General features: G+C 50.8%; 1 protein-coding gene across 7 annotated transcripts in view; it reads right to left on the bottom strand.

The window, feature by feature from the left end:
- Igsf9b (immunoglobulin superfamily member 9B) overlaps positions 1-14,677 on the bottom strand; it is a 51,407-nt gene extending 36,730 nt beyond the window's left edge. For 4 of the 7 annotated variants that reach the window (XM_020183215.2, XM_074066311.1, XM_020183212.2 and 1 more), the window contains exons 1-3: positions 14,355-14,677; positions 4,668-4,865; positions 2,685-2,831 (exon numbers count right to left, since the gene is read on the bottom strand). In XM_020183215.2, the coding sequence (XP_020038804.2) occupies positions 2,685-2,831; positions 4,668-4,865; positions 14,355-14,418 (409 nt within the window). In that variant the 5' untranslated portion in view covers positions 14,419-14,677. Of the gene's footprint in view, positions 1-2,684; positions 2,832-4,667; positions 4,866-14,354 lie in introns of those variants that run through there. The other 3 variants (XM_020183216.2, XM_074066313.1, XM_074066314.1) reach the window with 2 other exon arrangements.
- Between the last annotated feature and the right edge of the window lie 5,279 nt (positions 14,678-19,956).

The following is a 19,956-nucleotide window of genomic DNA, read 5'->3' as shown; positions in this document are numbered from 1 at the left end:
GGAGGATCATAATTTGAGGCCAGCTTGGCAAAACAAAACAAAAAAAGAAGCATAGTGTTGTACACCTATCATCCCAATGACACAAGAGGCCTATGGAGAAGGATAGTGGTCCAGGCTGGCCCATTGCAAAAACCCAATAACTAAAACAAAAAGGGGCTAGGGGCACAACTCTAGCAATAGAGCTCCTGCTATCAAGCTCGAGACCTGCCTTCAAACTGAGTACCACCAAAAAAAACTTAATAATAATAAGCCCTGGTTCTCAAGTGTGGAGCACATGGTCCTGTGCTAAGTGCTTTTGCCCAGCACTTCCAGGTAAATGACTGCCTACATACCCTCAATGAACCAGACATGCTGTTCCCTCTTCCCGGAGGACCTTGCCCTACCTCCCACCTGCTCCTGGCTGAGTCCCCTCCTTACCAGGCCTTTGCATGGTTTCTCCTCTCCCAAAGCCATGTGACAATCTCTCTGAACTGTCTCTCAAAGTCTTAAACACCAGGATTGGGTCATGCCCCAGCCACATCCCCAGAGCTTGCTGTACAGCAAACATTTGAAAACATGTTTTAATGGATAATTTTTGGTAGCTTCACAAGGATTTTAAATGACCAAAGTCTCCAGCCTGACATCACTGCTAACAATACTTTCATATGGCTTGCTCTTTCTTCTCTCTGGAGAAGGAGGATGGTCAGCATCACACCCAGATTCCCACACACAATTAATGCCCCAGACACTGAGCAAGATACTTTTTGCTCACAGCATTTCAATGAATCCTCACCACAACCCGGCATGCAGACATTGTTTTTTGTAACTGAGGAAACTAAAGCTCTGAGAGGTGATTTAACTTGCTTAGGATGTACAGTAAATAAACCAAATCTTTTAAGGGTCTTGGTGCACATTCACTCCACTCTAAACAATTAGAAATTACTAAGGAATCAACTCCCACTCATGCAAATGAAAGCAGACATTCAATAGAACATAGGATGCCAAAATAAACTCTACTTTTCTGTCACATGAGTTGTTCCCGGAATGGACACTACCAACCAGAAGGATGTGAAAGACAGAAGGCTGCACCTTGGAACAGTTCCTTGGCTTAGAGTTCAATCAGCAAAGGCCTGAGCTGCAAATTTACCTTCCTAATTCTGTCTTGCTTGGGCTAACATTAAGAGGGCTTTTCACTCCCTACACACACAATAGCTAGCATAAAAAGCAGGTGACTCAAAAGGTGGTGGTGACAAACAATCCAAGATTTAAAATTCATCTCCAATCAGGTTTGTGGGCCTGGATTACAGCACCTAATGCCTGAGCCAACTCTGACCATCTTAAAGGTTTCTGTTCAACAAGCCAATGCTCTTGCTAAAACCCTGTATTCTGAGGCTAGGGGTTTAACTCAGTAGAACAACACTGGTCTGACATGTACAAGGAACTGGATTTGATCCTCAGCAACACCAAAAAAAAAAAAAAAAGAACCTTTTAAATTGAAAAAATTAAAAACTGTTCTGTTTTTCCAAGATTCTGAGCAGTTCCCAGACCCAGGAGCATAGGTCTGACCTGACCCCACTACGTAGGGCAGACAGAGCTATCCTTCAAGGCAGATCTGTACCGAGAGAAGCTTCCAGGCCAGGAACATCAATTCCTCTCTTCTGACCACAGCATCTAGTTTCAGGACCTCCATGGATACGGCACAACCGACAGGGACACTGTCAAAGCCTTAGTGACTAGCATAGTGTTTACAAGACACACTGGTGGCGGGATACATTTCTGTCATCAACTGAATAAAGAAGAATAATCATCAAGTCAAAAGTAGGAAATAAAACAAACCACCACACCCCTTCCCCACTGTAGGAACTGCTTTTCCTCCATTTTTTCTCCATGATGACAGCCTCCTGGTTCCTCTGAAGCACCTCCTCTCAGGTAAGGACTCCCTGGGACACAAAGGGGAGGCTCTCCCTCCATGGAGACCATGAAGACTCAGGACCCTAGCCTAGGCCAAAAGCAGGAACTCAGCAAGCTCACCTATGCTTCTCTGCCCCACTCAGACACTTAAAAAGCATCTGTACACAGCACAGTCCATTTAACCTGAGCTATAAATAACTGACAGCCATTAAAACGGTTCCTCTTCCCAGGATTCTCATATTTATTAGCTGGTAAATCCTGAATGAGCAGAGACCATGTCTGGGTTTGCTCTCTATTGTTTACCCACCATCTGGTGCAGAGCTGGGCACATAACAGATCCTCAATACTTACTACTCAGATAAATGTGTTTAACAAGAAACCAAAATAGCAACCTAAAAAGATGAATGCTAAGGCTCTAGGAGTTCCACTGGAGAGGGGAATGCCCTTCCTGAGCTCTCAGGGTCATTCAAGCCTGGAAAGTGAAACAGTAGTGACCAGTTTTGCCCCCACAAAGCCTTAACCATCCTAGTTCCCAGAAGTGGATTCCCGCCTCCCTAGGAGAAGTTCTGACACCACTTTGCCCACAGGGAGCTGCTGCTCCTAGGCACCCCTCCATGCTACATAGGAAGACACAGGAGGGCACAGGAGGAATGAGCTGAGATCTCATGGGGCAAAGGTTCCTCTTTGCAGCAAGGGCTAGGGAAGGGCCAGTGTAGTCAGGAGAGGGGCTTCCTCCAGAGCAGTCCCTGAGATGGTCTTCCTAGGCAGCTCCCGGGAAGAGGACCCATACACACCATTGATGGTGAGGTGAACCCAGCTGCCGTTGTGAAAGGTGTCATACTGTTGGTCCAGCATGAGCACTTTGCACTCGTACCAGCCCTGGTCTTCGGAGCGCAACTGCTCCAGCCGCAGAGATGCTTTATCATGAAGGCTGGCCCGGCCTGGGAACAGAGTAGACAAAAGCCCAGTAGGTCATCAGGGTAAGGTCAGCAGCTACCACCCCCAGCCACCTTCAGACCACTTCCTGTGGCAGGAAGTGACAATCAGCATCCACCACCAGCAGCAAGTTGCAAAGGGAAAGGCATGATACCTTCTTGATCATAGAGCCACTATCCCTCCCCAGCCAGCCCTGCCCCAGCTCGCAGCTCCCTGCATATGGCACTGAGAAAAGCCTCAGCAATTTAGAATCCGTTCTTTTGGAGATTTCTTGGGACAAAAGGAAAGCATGATGGATATAGAGCTGAGAAAAAATGAGAAAGCACACAAGAAAAGAATCAGCTGGGAGTGCCCAGCAAGACTCAGAGCATTTCCATTCAAGCTGAGCACTATGCCTATCTCAGGTGGGTGTCCAGGACCACCTCACCTGTTTCCTTCTCTACCTGGTTTTCCTAAGCTAGGGCAGAGGGAAGGCAGGCTGGCGAGCAGATGCTAGGGTCCCTCCAGTCCTGCTGCCAGCACCTGAGTGACTACATATCCTGCCAAAGCACAGGGACTCCAGGAGCTGAGGACAGTGGGACCTATAACCCAAGAATACAGCTGGGTGTAGTGGTGAACACATGTAATCTCAGCACTCAGGAGGCTGAAGCAGGAGGATTTAGAGTTTGATATAAGTTTGGGCTACATATAGTGGGACTCTGTCTCAAAAAAAAAAAAATTGAAAAAAAAACACAAGACTGTGGCAAGGGTTGATTAACAGGCAAAGACCCACTCTTTCTTAACTTCACCAGGAGGCCATCTCTGTGTCACTGAGCACTGAGAAGGGAGCCACTTCTTGCATGCCAGTGGGACACAGCAGTCATCAGGGTTACCTCCTTCTCACCCTCAGTTCCAGTCTTCCTTAATCCCAAGTCAAGACCACTACCTCCTCTGCTTTCCTCATCATCTTGACTCTGGCAATCTGCCTAAAAATCAGACTATCAAAACCAACCCTGGGCAAAAAGAAGAGTGAGAGATATAGGCTCAGGAGAAAGACAAGGATAGAAGCATTCTCAATGAAAGGCAATTCATACCTTGGAAGCCACAGGAAAGACAAACATAAAAGCAATGTCCTGTAAACTCCCTCCTTCCCTTTCAATCCTAGAGCATGTGTGCACGCGCGCACACACACACACACACACACACACCCCAAGCCCTCCTCCTTGGCAGTCTGGCAGGGAGTGGCAGAGAGGCCACTGCTGGCAGAGTAACTGCAGAGCAATACACAAACAGGGCCAGGAGAAGGGGAGGATGGGTGGCAGAAGAGGTAAAGATCAGTCACCTGCTAGGGGCACAGACAGTGGGTGGGAAGAGCACAGTACTAAAATCTAGAATGGGGATGGGAGCACAACCCAAGTTCAGAGCCAGGAGGAAGGGAGTGGGTGCACTCAAACAGAAGACACTGCAGCCTCAGCTTTCCCGCACCTGGCCAAGGGCGGATCTGACCCCTTCTTCCATGGATAGCGGGGCCTTGTTTCCTCCAACAGGTCCTCTCTCTCTAGCTTGGTCTGGGACTTCTGGCTCCTAGCCACATCCCCAGACTGTGTAGCTTAGAAGAGTTCCTTATTCCCTCTCCTCCTGCCACTTAATGAAAACCTACTGGAGTGCAAAGTTAGGATGAAAGAGGCAGAGCTATGAAAAACAGAGACAATGGACCAGTCAGGATACAGATCAGAACTGATAAGAGATAAAGGCAGAGGGACCAGGGACCTCACAGGCAGCCACTGAGACCTGGAAGGAACAGCAAGGACAAAATCTAGAAGGAGACAAAGAGGGGACAACTGTCAGCACCCAGACCTTACCTGCATACTCAGGGTCCACATGGGGGGGATAGTAGCCAAACTTGATGAAGATAGGGATGGGGACCCCAAACTTGAACCACTCTACGACATAGGGTGGAGGCTGTCCCGTCACTGGGTGGATCACGTCGCATCGCAGAACAACAGCCTCACCAGCTCGTGCAGTCACAAACTCGGGCTCCTCTCGCAGGCCGTGGGCACCTAACAGGGACAGCCAAGGTAAGATATGGAAAGGAGACAGAGATCTTGTCTCAGCAGTCTCATGCTGATGTCAAAGGCCACCTCCAACTCCTACGCCCACTCCCTCCCTCCCTCCCTCCCTCAGAGTACTCCACACCCTCTCCATCTCTGGCTCACTCCTCTTTCTCTGCCCTGGGGACCTCAAGGATCCATAAACCTGGGGAGGAGGGGAAGAAAGGAGAGAAAAGCAGTTTTCTTTAGTCCTACAAATAAGAACTAACTTTCCTAGTCCCAAAGAGCAGCAGGCATAAATCATGCCCTGTCATCCTCAAGTAACACCCCCCCCAAATGGGAATCACAAGGAGCCACAGACATGGAGGTGAAGGGGCCTCAGTCCTGGAGGCTCTGCCCAGCTACAACCACCTTCAAGCATTCTTCCTGAAACAAGCTGCTCCCCACTGGAGCCTAATACGAGATGACAGAGCCAGCCGTCCTCACCGCCCCACCCCCAGCTCAGCCTGATGTTCCAGTGCTAAACAAGAGTGCTCCACACCAGAGGAGCTGGGAATCCCTAACAAGCTAAGCAGGCTGCTCCTGGCAACACCAGAGGGAAAACCCCACCAGCCTGAGCAGGCCTCTCCAGCCCCTCCTCCCACCCTGCTGCGCCAGCCCTGCTGCAGAGGGCTATGGAGGCGATGCAGCCCCCCCCATTTCCAAGTCTATCAGACATCACTGCTAGGAAAGCAGGATGCTGGGGACGCAGAAGGGGAATCCTGAGGCACAAAGGACATCAAAACCAGACAGATGGATAAGGAATACCCATCTTGGCTAGCAGGGAAGGGGTAAGGAAAGAGACAGGCAGGAGAGGGCCCCACCCTACCCAACCTGCAAGCTGGAGGACCCAGAAGAGCTGATCCACAGAGGTGTAGCCCACCCAGAGCATTGGCTCCAGGGCCCCAAACTGGGCCTGCAGCCTATCTTCAGCTGACACTCCTCCCATACCAGTTTTCCCCCACCCCCAGCTCCCCCATACACACGCACACCAGGCAGGGTGAGGGAGATGGCAAGGTCACTTTGTCCAGTACTTCCAGTGAAAAGGATGGCTGAGGGGCTGTTCTTGCCTCCCCTGGACTACCATTCCCACACCTGATCACACACTTTCCCTGCCCACCCAGCCTAAGCATCTTGACTCTTCATGGCAGCACCTAGGACAGCAGCCGCTGCCTGCAGGCTCAAAGCCAGGAGCCTGCTGGGCCCTCCCACCAAGAGAGGATGCCTGGAGGAGGGCAGTCTCTCTGTGGTCGGCCCGGGTTTGGTTCTTTCTGCATCCTGACTCCATGTGCTCCCACCTCTTTCTGTCCTTCAGGTCTGTGTCTGACTCTGTGTATGTGTGTGTATGTGTGTGTGTGTGTATATTCTCTCCTGAGAAGGACTTATCTCTGTCTGTCTCTCTCTGTTTCTCTATCCCCCTCTCCTTCTGTCTCTGTCTCTCTCTGGCACCTGGGGAGAAGGGTGAGAAGGGGGGATGGGCAGATATGTCTGTCTGCCTCCTGCTCTGTCTCATGTCTCTCTGTGTTTCTCTGGCCTCTGCTCTGGGTGAGTCTGTCTCTCTCTTGCTCCTTCCTTACATCTGTCTCTGTCTCCTGCTCCTACTCCCACTGTATGTGGATGATTCTTTCTACCTGCCTTCCTCTCTCCCTGTTCCAATCAGCTTCTGTGTGTGTGTGTGTGTGTTGGGGAATGGGGGCCTATGGATTTCTGATGGCTGGTGAAAGGGGAAGGGGTTTTGCCTCCTTCTGTGTGAAGGGGCTATGTGCATGTGTGCTTCTTGTCTGTGAATCTTGTCAGTCTATGTCTTCTCTGTGTCTGTGTCTCCTCCTCCTCCCTCTCCCCCTCCCCTTCAACTAGCGGAAGGAGGAGGAGGAGGAGGCAAGCCCTCCCAAAAGCTGATTGGCTCCCAGTGACATCACTGTTTTCTAGAGAAAGAGCTAAGATCACAGAGTATTTTTGGAGCAAGCAGAGTTGCACTCACCTGCCAGAGGCCCCAGCAGGTTTCCCAACTCTTCCCTCCCCCAGCCTGCCTTCAGGCTAAATTTGCAGCCCAGCCCCTAGAGGAAAAGCAGAGAGGACCCAGCTGCAGCAGGCACCTCCCCCACAACCCCAGGGGCACCTGGGCTAGGCAAGGAGCCTGCCCGCCCTGCCTCATCCCAGAGCACAAAGGCCAAGAGCAATGGGTAGACAGCAGGTGCCATGAGCCAGCAAGAAAAGCAGAGTGTGTGTGTGTATGTGTGTGTGCGTGTGTGTATACACGTGTGTATGTGTACACATGTATGCATGCACATACAAGCAATAACTGTTTGCCACACACACCTGTGAGATAATGAGGAAACAAACTACAGGGGTATGGAGGAGAGGGGAATTATTCCCAAGGACCAGGTTACCTGGGGGGAGGGCGGAGTGGGCCACGAGGTCACTCCTTTGGCCCTAGAGACTAGGCAGAAGGAAGAGAGCCTAAGGGAACAGATAAGTACCTCTGACAGTGAACTTCTGCTCTGGAGAGCTGGCTGCTGGGGTCCATAGCTCTGGGGGGGTAATGCCAGGAGGTTTGACATGGGTTCCCACAGTGCCAGCTGCTCATTTGCACCTAGTGCTGCCTCATTCTCACTGCATGACAATGAGGCAGCTCTTTCACACCTTCCTTCCCCAGCACTAGAGAAGACTCCAGGTTTCCACCCCCAGCCCCAGCCAGCCGCTGGATTGAACACTAAGCCCCCTCTTGAAGCCCACTCCAAGGCAACAGAGCAGGCCCTCACCCACTCAGCATCTCTTCTTGAGACCCCTTCAGCTGCAGAGCAGGCACATCCCAAAAATGACAAAATGAACCAGGTGCCTCCAAAAGGAGCCAGAGGAAGAAGCCATGCCCAGCCCCCACTTTCAGCCCAAGCCCTCCTGGCTTGCTAGATGCTGGAATATTCATCCATTCTTCCTCATCTCCTACACACACACACACACACACACACACACACACACACAGGGTGTGTTCCCTCATTCCATCACCCACAGCACTTTTCCCTAAGCCTGATCCTTTCTGAGCCAAAGTATGTCTAATAAACACTCTCTCCAGAAAAGCTCAATGAGAAAAAAAGAAAAAGTACTCAGGCTGGCAATAAAGAAAGAAGAGGGGCCTGAGAGAGGAGAAACAGATAAACTCAAACACAGGGGAACCAAGCCCAAATCCCATAGTGAAAGCAATTCAGAAGCAAAGAAGGAGAGAGGCACAGATGGGCCTCAAGCAGGCCGGACACATGCCCAGCCTGACTGGTAATGATAGCTCTGGGCAGCAACAGCACGACACTGGAACCGGAAAGGAGGGGAAGAAGAAGAGCCACAGGGGAGACCCTCAGACCTCCCTCCCTCTTCATAGCAACCCAGATGGCCAGGCTTCTCCCTGGGGTCAGGAACTGGCCTTGGCGGCAGGTAGGCACAGTAGGAAGGAGACGCTGAGGTGCTGGTCCTTTTTGGGAAGTAGGAAATAACGCACCCTAAGCCTAGCAAATCTGCATCTTGAGGGTCTTCCCAGCCTACTCTGAAGCAGTGCCACCCTGGCTTGGAAGAGAAAGTGGGAGGGAGGATAAGTGGCCCCCTGAGGGCTGGCTGACCTTTTGGGAAGCCCATAGGATACAAATCTCCTGCTCTCTAAGCCAGGAGATACCCAGTGGGCGGCTGAATTCAGAGCTGCCAGCAGACACCCCGTGGGTACAGAACCGTAAGGGGTCCAGGGCCTGGCATGGCCCCACATCCAGTACTCACAACCTGGAGCTTGTCTGCCAGGGAAGGGCTAGAGGAAAAAAGGTCCTGAGAACGGGAAACTCTCTAATCAGCAGGGGAAGAGACAGGAGCTAGGAGAAGAAAGCCTGCGCTAGGAGCAAACAGAACATACAGCACAGCTGTACTCCACTCTAGGCTCTGTGTTAGGAGTGTGACACCTGATGCCTACAATGACCCCTGACACAACTACTGCTGTCTCCATTTTGCAAATGATCAAATGGGCAAGCTGTGTGGCTCCCCCAAAGTTACCCAAGTAATAGGTAGCAGGATAGGGCTCCCACCCTAGCCCATCCTTCTGTCCCCACCACAGCCCCAGAGGACCAAGGCCTCTTCCCTGTACCTTCCCTTTCCTTACAGCACCAAGTCAGAGCTCAGCTGCTCCCACCCCACACTCTGGATAGGTTCTGAGAGTGCAGTCCCTGCAATCCAGGACCAGAGAAGGATTATGCACGGTGGGTCTGTATCAGAAGGCAGATGGCCCATCTCTGGCCACTCTGGAGTGAATGTCACTCTGCCTGAGACCTTGGAATCCTCTACCTGGGTCTGGTGGAAGCTGAGGGAAGGGAGGATCTGGGCAGCCTTGTGGCTCATTAGTACAAGTCCTTGTTGCAGCCTCCTCCTCTTCCTCCTCCTCCTCTGGGCACTAGACTCTCAAACCACAGGGCTGCTGTCTAATAATACCAGCGACAGCCACCGCCACCTCCATCTGCCAGCCTAAAAATAATCCCTGCTGAGTCCAAAAAAGACACAGCCCCCAATAGTCCCCCAATCCCTCCTCCTTGACAAGCCAGGAGGCTCCAGGAGATTCCAGGAAGCCGGCACACTCAGGGTTCTCACCAAGTGGGAGGCACACACCCAGAAGATGGATAGCTCCCAATTGCCCAGATCCAAGTGAGGAACATCCAGAAAATCTGACATTGAGAGGGGAGCTGTGCCCAGGACACGAAGGGTATCCTGTTTTCCTCCTCACAAGGGGGAGTAGGCAACAGGCCATCCTGGATATCCCACCCTCTGCCTAAAAAGAAGCCCACACACACATCCTAGAGAAGTCATCCCTAAGGGGGCTTCCCCATAAGTATCGTCAGTGCCCTTTAGCACCCCTCCCCAACAAGCCTGCAGAGTCTGGGTTAGAGGCCAGGTAAGCCCAGAGTGGGCCTGGCCAGAAAACCTGGAGAACAGCAAGGCACTGAGAGGGAGAGAGCAGCAATTGTAGGCCGCTTCTCTCTGTGGGTGCCTCTCTTCCCTAACCCTTCTGGCTAGGTTCGCCCCAGCAGCTGTAAGGAACTGATGCTATTAGCAACCTTAATTTGCTCGGTTAGATTGTATTTCCAAGAGCCTTTCCCCAAGAGCCATTGGCAGGAAGGAAGTCTGTAATTCAATCTCATTTCTGCTCCTTTAATGGCTTCTCAGCAGAAAAACAAAGCCACACCCCCACCCACCCACTCACAAACTCAGCCCCTCCACCTGGCATGTCCCAAAGCTGGTAGGCAGGCTGGCAGGCAAGCAGGGAGTTTAGCCAAGTGAGGGCACTGCAGACTGGGCCTGCCATGAGGGTAAGGGGCCAGACAGGCTCCATAACTAAGTGGGAGATCAAAGTTCCATATTTACTCTGGCAAGAACGTCAACATTTCCTACTCCGAAACCAGAGAACGAGGACAATGACTCATCTCGTACAATTTGTGCCTGTGTGCAAATTGTATGCCACAGCCCCATCTCAGTGGGCATATGTAACCAAGAGGGACGTTACATACGGGGCCACAAGGGGAGGCAGAAGGCAGGTCTGTCAGTCCTCCTCTTGTCAGAAAAGTAGTCAGGCTGCCTGAGAGCTCCCTCACAACCTGGCCACCGTGGGCTCTTTCTCCAAAACCCTTGCGGAGGCCCCATCTCTGCTTACACTCTCTCCCTTATTTGAGCAAGAGAGAACAGAAAAGCAGGAAGATTCCTAAGAAAAATAGGTCAGCTGCCTCCAGCAGACTGGCCCACACCCTGGCCCATACCCATGGGCAGTACCCCTGGGGTATGGAGGTGGGGGGGTGACAATAAGCTGCCTCACCAACCTCAGAGGCCTCTCCCATCACCCCAGGTACCCAGCCTCTCTCTACCCTAGAATATTCCGAGCTGATGGTTCCAGATGCCACGGACTCCTCTTAACAAAACAGGCAAGTGTCAGCTTCTCCACAAGCTCAGCCTCTGTCCTCTGCTTAGCGTTTCTCTCCAGAACCTCAGGTATCCATCAACCCAGACTCTAAACTGTAGCCACCAATTTTAGAGCGTTCTGAGTTGCCTATGTGCAGGTACAGAGTTGAGAGAGAAAGAGCCAAGGGAGAAGGCAAAGGGTGGGCCAGGCTCTGAGAGCTAGCCAGCACCCTGACTGGAGAGAGGGCAGAAATACAGGCACCAGGAGAGAGCAACGAATGGGGGGAGGGGTCAAGAGAAGCTGGGTTTCAGCATCTCCCAGCAAGGAAACCTCCTATCAGATCCCAGGTTTCTGTATGAGCCATAAACATGAAACCACCCAGGACCTGGGACCTGACAACTCCAGAGAGGCATATGTCAGACCACAGGCCAGCAAATGCAAGCTGATTCTTCTCACTGTCCCTCAACCATGCCCTATCTGACATGTGCCCTCCTGCTTCTCGCAGGGTATCTGCTGCCAGACACACCCCTGCCCCTAGCATATGTGCTGAGCACATACCCACTGAGCCAAGTCCTTTCCAGCCCACAGAGTTTAAACCTCTTCCCTCCTATCTCCATTGCCAAAAGGAAAAAGGGTGAGTCAAGGCCAGGTAGGTAGAGTAGAGGGCACTGATTCAACCATCAGAACCTGAGTCAGTCCCCATTTTATTTGGGGACACTGGAGCCAGAGATAATGCAACCAGGGATTCTGTAGCAGACAGGAGAGGTAGCCTTGGGAATAAGGACCAGACTTCCCTCCCTTATGGGAGGTTCAGATTCAGTCAAGCATGGGCCAGGGTCCTCCCCACAGTGTGGAAACTCCCTCAGCTTGCTGGGCAGATGTCTGGGACACCGAGACCACAACTCTCTTCTCCTCACCTTCACAACCTGTCTAATGACCTCAGTCACCTCCCAAACACATGATCAGAGTCAAAAGGTGGAGTCTATCCCCACTTTGGTCCAACAAGTTGACAGACTTTCCATGCAACACAGCTGTCCCTTTTCACCCCTCTGCCAGAGCAGCCAGTGCTTCAGTCAATCCTGGGAATGGCATCTCAAAGTCCCTCTAATTCTGGGATCTTCCCAGAAGCCACTTCTGCCACTCAGAGAATAGCTGGGCTTTCCTGAGGAGCCTTGCCAACACTCCAACACTGGCTTCTCACAGGGGTCCAAAGGTTGTGTTCTGTGTCCTTCCACAAGCTCTGGCCACCATCAACACTTCCAAGCAGTTTGGGGCATGCATGCCTGGCACACATTCACTGGCATGGAGGGGAACAAGAGATTCTGCCCAGACAAGGTCAGCCCACAAAGGGGTCTCACATACTGATGGAGGCAGCCCTCTGAACATTCCCCCAACACACAAGCTCCTGATGCCCTGAATGGTCCAAGGGAAAGAAATTGAGGGGGAGCCTGAAACCACTAAGATAGTGAAGCAATAACCATGTTAACATTTACTGAACACATACTAATGTAAACAGGTATCTACTCATTTCTTCATAGCACTACTGTGCACACACCCCCCAAAGGGGGGAGAAAAACCCTATAAATTCATACTACTAACCCATTCTTCCGTGGAAGCAATGGCATTTGGAAAGGTTAAGTAATTTGTCCAAGGTCACAGGGTCAGCAAGCAAAGATTTAAATTCAGGTGATTTAACTCTGAACCATCATCTGTGACCACCATAGATGAAGCCACTTTAGGTTAACAAGACACCAAGACCAATAAGGTCATGCTTGCTCCCAGGCAGGAGTGCATGTCAAGTCATTCCAGACAGAAGGACCTTTCTGCACCATGAAAGGCATAACCTTCATGCCCAACAACCTTCAGTGTTGGTAAGTTCCTTCTTCTGTCTTGCCATTCTGAGTGTTGCTGTAATATAAGCCCATTTTGCCTTTACTCTGTGCTTAAACTTGAAAAACAAAAGTCTATTCCCCCACCCTGGCTTAGGTTTGGAGACCATTCAGACCTTCCTTAATGCCTCTTCTATTCAAAGCTTCCAGCACATCCTTTTGTGCTTTAGGCACAGTCCCATAGCAGGAGCATACCAAAACCTGGAGGGGAGGAGGATGTGGGCATTGGAAGACTGCTAGGAGACAGGGGAAAGGATGAGGGTGAGGTGCAGCCATACCTCACATCCACCCTCTTCCCACAAGCTTCTGCGGTCACCTCTGCCTATTTTTCCACATGACAAATGAGGAGTTTTAAAACCATCCAGACACTCTTATCACTTGACAAAAACCACCTTCCCTTCGCCCTCTGCTCTTCTGCTTTCAGACGCCCCTTCCAAGGAGCATAGGAGAGATATTCCATTCCTGAAACTTTCTGAGACCACTCCTCCCACCCGCCTCCCAGGCAAGGTGACGGGAAGACCCTACACAAGACGCCTGCTGGGAGTGGGTGTTCTGGTTGGCGGGTCCTCCCTGCCGACTTCCACCCACGGACGGGGTCTCTCCCGCCGCCATCTCCTCCAGGCTTTGTGAACTTGCCCCAGCCGGGTCGCGTCTGTGCGCTGAGAACCGTGAGCTCAGAGTCCTGGCAGCCTCCGACTCCTCTCCTACTTCCATACAAGGGCTGAGAGCCGGGGTGCCATACAGAGGCTTGCCGGTCGCTCTGCTGCCGGTCTCCAAAGCAAAAGCCCGCGCGCTCACGCACGCGTCACCCAACGCGCTCGCTTCCCTCTGGTCTCTTCTCGGGCTCAGACCAGAGAGAGCTACGAGACGCAGCAGTGGGGACCCCTCCCCCGGCGCCCTAGCCCCCAGGAAGCTCTGCCTAGCCGCGGTGGAGGGCGACGTGGGGTTGGCACGGGTTCGGCGCGCTCCCGGGGAACTTTTGCCAGGCTCGGGCCCAGGTGCGGCTAAGATGGGCGCGCGCGACTGCCAGGGCCAGCCAAAGCAGACACTCCTCGGTACTGGCTGCATCAATTCTCCTCTCACCTGCGAGGGGGTTCCACCTCCAGCTGTCAAGACATGTGGGCAGGAGGGAAGCGAGCCGGAGCGCTGGGCTCCCCTAGGGCCGAGAACCCTGTCCCTTAAAGGGTGGAAGCGGATTGTCCCAAGGCTCTAGGTCGCGCCTCCCTGCAAGGGCTCTCCGCGGAGCGGTGGTGCTGCGCGGGGCTGGGGCGTGCTGCAACCTATCCAAAGACCCGTAAACTCCCCAGCAGCCAGAGTTAGGACCGCCACGGGTTCCCCCAACGCTAGAGCAGGAGGCGAAGGGCTCGACGTGCTTGCTATCTAAGGGGGGCCCAAGGTGGACGAAGTCGACCTCGATTTGAAGCGTTCTTTCTTCGAGTGCCCGGTAGCCAGTGAGCTCCGGCCCCTTCCTGGTCAGCTCCTCTGACCCTCGGCCCCCGGGCCCTCCCCGGCAGTCCCCGGAGGCGCGTCTGACCCAACCCCGAGCCTCGCCCGCGGATAGGAGCGGCGCTTCGCGGAGCCGGAGAGCCAGAGCCGAGGAGCCAAGGGCTGAGAGCGCCGGGAGCGGCGGAGAAGGGACGCTGCACTTCAACTCACCTTGAGCCGCAAGACCTCGGGTGCTGATCACACTTGCTATCAAAGTGGCCACATACCAAATCATAGTACTACCGCGCGCCAGCCAAGAGCCTCATCCTATCGCAAAGTGCTCCTGCGCCCGCACACTTCTCGTGCTCGAGCGCCCGCCTCTCGCCCGCCTACGCCCCGCGCCGGTGCTCCTGCAGCTCTGGCCGTCCGCTCTCCATCCCTCCCTGGCTCCGCTTGGCTCTGCGCGCAGCCTCCCCGGCCCCGGCGCAGCGGCACCTGCACTACTAACGGAGGCAGAGCGCAGCCAGGTTCATGGTGAAGCCTAGCCGGGCCGGGCCTCCGGGCCCGCCTCTGCCGTCTGCCTATTGGACACTGCCTACAAGTCTGGAAGCTGATTGGCTCAACCGTCCGCCCATCGCGGCGCGAAGGAGGCGAGCCCATTTCAAGGTGCGTTGAAGTGTGGCGAGCTTAGAGCCGCAGAATCATGCGCATTGCCTGGGACAAGGCGTTGTAGCGTCTTTGCTCTGTTCTGTTCTCTGCTCAGACTGCATGGCAAGTTTCTGATGAAATAAATGACAGCTTTCTTGGGCTGACTATCAGGACCCTAGGAGTCTCAATTACCCCTGACCGGTCTGAGGGGATGGAGGCCCCCGCCCACCCAGGAAACCCAACATCCGGTTTCCATCCAGCAAAAAACAGTTCCCGGGAGGACCAAGCTGATTCAGTGATGGGGAAGCCCAGGAGCGTGCAGCCTGGGAAAGCTAGGGAACGTCCTTTGGTGGAGATCTTTTCAAAGAGGTCACGCGCTGCCTCCCCACCCCCACTCCTTTGCACACACAGAGCAACACACCACCTCCACCAAACGTGACATTAAGTTAGGCTCCTTCCAGCCTGAGGGCAAGGGGATGACTAAAATGACCTCTAAAAGTCTCTAAGCTTTGGAATGAATCACTGGTTCAGCTGGGGTGTGTCACAGACCCCTCTGGAACACATGTAGGCACACACTGCCACCCCCAGTGTCGGTCATCGCTGCTCATCATTACTAAATCCCAAATCTGAGGAATGAAAGTTTTACCCCGTTCTCCTAAATTAATGCTGCTTCCTCCTGCACATAATTCCTCCCTGCCACGCCTCACTAGGAGCCTAGTTCCATCTCAGCAGCATGAAGCCAAGATGGATTTTGGGAGGGAGCAATTTAGGGGTTTGGGATGGAGGAAACCCTGGGAAAGGAAAAGAAGGGTTTCTTATTCCTGCAGAGGAAGCTAGATAAGGAAATCACAAGGTCTTCCTACTGCCCAGTCTCCCTACTCTAACCTCTCCTCATCCCCTCCCCCAATATAGTTGTATTTGCAAAAGGAATAAATGAGTGTCATGGAAACATCTACAAACAATCACCTCACACCAGCATTCTCAGGCTGCAGTGAAGATGTTTGTTCTTTCAAGGAGTGAAAGCCATGGTGAAAGCCACATAGCTCACTGGGATGAGTAGCTGGCCAAGAAAGGAAGACAAAGGGGCAGCGAAGGAGAGCTCAGGAATTTCATCCTCCCAAAGCACTCATTAGCCACAAAGCCCTGGCTCCCAAAATAACAAGGAGACCTGCTTCTGGGAAGGCCTACATGTGTGCCTGTGCACACACACAAACACAAACGTGCATCTTGCATAGAAAGTGGTCTTGAGTGATGGAGGAACAGTCTTCCCTGAAACCTACAGGTGAACCTTATTGGCTGCCAGTCAGGAGGTAGAAAGCTGGGACCTCTCAGCAGAGTAGCAAATACACTGGCAAACTTTCAGTGACTGAATATAATCTGGAGAGCTAGAACTCTTAAATAATCTCCTACTTGCCACCCACTCCACTCATGCAAACACACTCAAGATACACTGCTCTGGGGACATCTCTCCCCAAGCCATTGCTTTAGGTTCTCTCTCTTGGCCAAGATGCCTTTGTTGGGGCTATGAAGTGAGTAGCAAGCTATAAGCATTGGTGTACTAACTCCCAGGCAGCATGTCCCAGACTAAAAACTCTACCTCATACACACACTCACACATACATGCATATTCATACACATTCACATACACAGGGTCCTAGGTCTGTAAAGCCTACTGGAATTCATTTGCAGGACTGGTCATATGCCTTGGATATAGTTTTAATTGTGTCCTCCTAAAGGTTCATGGGATTGGAGGCTTGATCCCTAAGGTGACAGTATTGGGAAATGGTAGGATCTTTAAGAAGTTAAGTCCAATTGGGAGGTCTTTGGGTCATTGGGGACATACTCTCAGAAGGAATTTCTCATGGGTCTCCTTGGTAGTTCTCACAAGATGTTTGTTATAAAAGGAGCAAGCCTGGCCCCTTCCTCTCTCTCTCTTTCTCTGATTTCTGGTTTGAGATGTAACCACTTGCCCTGGCACACATGCCCACCATTGCTATCTGTCAGCTGCTGTTCACCATGGGTCCTCACCAGCACTGACCCAATGCAGGCACTATACTCTCAAACCTCTAGAACTGTGACCCAAATAAGCCTTTTTTTCTTACAGGATTAGTTCCCTCAGATATTTCATTATGGTAGCAAAAAGCTCACTAATACACCTGGTGCTAATAGGATGCTGCCCTTTCAAAATCTCTAAGCAGCTAAACCTGGAAGAGAGAGAAATGCTGTGTTCCCTAGGGCAGGAGAACTTTCTTCAAGTGGCCAGCAGACTGAGGAAAAAGCTGGAGTCACCTTGCCCATCCATCTCAGTCATATTTTCTTGGTCGCCTACTTTGTCCTAATGAAGGTAGTAGTTTCTGCTAGAAAATTAAAGCTGTCTGTCAGATTAGAAGGAAAAAACACATAGAGTTTAAGAGCATAGACTTAGGAAAGGGTTCAAAGGAACAATCTAAAGAGGAAAATTAATTTCTTTTGGATAAGTGTACTGGAAGTGGAGTAGAACAGGGGGGTGAAGGCAGAGAGGAAAGGGAAGAAAAAAGACAAAAAAAGAAAATTTAGCATCATCACCATTATCATCAAACATATGTCAGTTCATTTCATATCAGCTCAAGAGAGACATGCTGTAAGAACTGGCAATGAGAAATGAGACCAATCAAATCTTTTCCTCTTGATATATGACTGAGCTTTGGACCCAGGAAGGATGGCAGCCCCTCTGGCATGGACATCCTTTTGAGTATTCAAGGGGAGCATGGACCCAGTTGTCCAAAAGGTACATGAGGGAGCAGCATGAGCCATGAGCAGCTCCTAGTTTTACCTGGTTAGTCATGGATGTGCCTAATAAAATGCAGTGATGCATCTAAGAATGCTATTCATCTCAGGTATGGGAATGTCTGTCATCTCTCTCTCTCTCTCTCAGTGGGACTGGGGTTTGAACTCAGGGCTTCACGATTGCAAAGCAGGCACTCTACCACTTGAGCCACACCCACAGTCTATTTTGTTCTGGCTATTTTGGAGATGGTGTCTCACAAACTATTTGCCTAGAGTGGCCTCAAACTAAAATCCCTCAGGATCTCAGCCTCTAAGTAGCTAGGATTATAGGCATGAGACACCAGTACCCTGCCCTATCATCTTCTCTTAACCTCACAGAAGTGCATATGTTTTTGGAAATACAGAATGCTAATCTTATCAGTTATCCCATGAAAAACCATACCTAGCCACCCACCCACACTTGCACATAAACCTTCAGAGGACAAGCAAGAAAGGTGGGTGATGGGAGCTTCATGTCTAGGTAAGAAGATTCACCTCATTCCCCATTCATACCTACTGAGCAAGTGCAAATCAAAAACAGCCGTTTTGCTCACCTGCTACTTCTTACCCTCCTCAGTGGCTGCAAACCTCTTTGTAGAATCTAGGGTAAAGGCGGTTTCTGGGACAGTTGCTTGTAAAGAAGGGAAAGAATTTACTCAAAATGGGCACAAAAGAGCATGTTTAGTGTTTATGCAATTAGGGAACTACATCATTATCTTTCCATATGAAAACCCATCACGAAGTGATGTGGTGGTTTAAAACAGCAAGAGTCACTTATTTGCTCATGAGTCTTCAATGTGGGCAGGGTTGGATAGGCACAATTTACTCCATGTGGAATCAGATCCACTGAAACATGGAAGTTCTACTTTCAAGATGGCTCCCTCACATGGCTGTTAGCCAGGATCATCAGGGAAGGCCTGTGCCACAACCTCACTCAGGCTTCTCTACAGGCTGATTGGGTTTCCTCAAAACTTGGTGGCTAGGTTCTAAAAGCAAGTATCCTAATAGAACCAGGTGGAAGACATGTAACTCCTTATCTCCCAGGCTTGGAAGACACATAGCACCACTTCTATAGGTGTCAAATACCTGCTTTAATTCAAACAGAAAGGATGTGGACTTGTGTTTCTCAATACAGTGGTGTAAGAAGAGATTGTGGAGTGGAAGGTAGTGTTGCATCCATTATTGTTACGATACAATTGCCTTGAGCTCAGTCTTCAATCAGCAAAAATGAAGGCTAGAAGAAGTCTCTAGAAAGAAAGGAATGTTAGTCAGTGTCCACCAGAGAAACAGATCCAATAAGATGTTTGTGGGGAGGGGAAGTTACTATGGGAATTGCTGCATGTAACTATGGAGGCTGAGAAGTCCAGCAATACGCTGTCTAGAAGCTGGAGAACCAGAGAAGCTGGTGGTGTGGATGAGTCTGAATCTGAAGGCCTGACAACCTGGTGGAAGTTCTGGAGTCTGAAGACCTGAGAACCTAGAGTTCTGATGTATGAAGGTCAGGAAAAGGTGGATGTATCAGCTCCAGGATCAAAATCAAATTCTTCCTTCCTCTGCCTTTTGATTCTGTCCTGGCCCTCGACATGTTGGATGATGCTCACCCACATTGGTAAGGTCATATCTCAGTCTAGCAATTCAAATAGTAATGTCTTCTGGAAACACTGTCACAGACACACCCCAAAATGATGTTTTACCAGCTCTCTGAGTACCCCTTAATGCACACAAGTTGACACCTAAAATTAACCATCACAGAAGGGTTTAATACACAGTATTTGAATCCGAGAATTTTCTAATTCAAGCTGCCACCTTCTATCTTAGGTCCCAGGGATGTGCCCTTGACCCTTATTTAAAAAAAAACTGGCCCATTTATTTGGGAAGCAAATCCTTTCACCTTGTTTTCTGTGAATACACCAGAGACACCAGTGAGCATGTTTATAAAGAACTTAGGAGAGAAGGAAATAAAGGTAATTGAATTACCAAAATATAAATATCTAATCTTAAGATCAAGAGGAAGTGGAGAAAGGCTCTGCAAGATTCTCAAATCCTCTTATTATAAGAATTTTCCATCAGAGCTCAATATACTAGCAGAACTTTACAGGTACCTTGGTGGACTTCTTCTTTCCCATTCACTGTTTGTTTCTTGGGCTGTGGCCTCTGGTCATGAGTTGTTTCTTTGGACTCCAGTAGCTATTCTAGCAGTCTACATTTCCCTCTTCAAAAAATAAATTCTGAAAGACTTTTTCTCATTTTAAAACTCAAACTACATTATGACTCAAATTTCTCAGAATATCCAAAGTTATCCTGATCAACTGAAGTTCCCACTGAAGATCACAGCCTGGCTAGGTAGTGCTGACTGACCCAGAGGCTGATATGTTCCTTC

This window comes from Castor canadensis, chromosome 2 (genome assembly GCF_047511655.1).
Source record: "Castor canadensis chromosome 2, mCasCan1.hap1v2, whole genome shotgun sequence".
NCBI lineage: Eukaryota > Metazoa > Chordata > Mammalia > Rodentia > Castoridae > Castor > Castor canadensis.
This window is presented reverse-complemented; position numbering and strand designations above follow the sequence as displayed.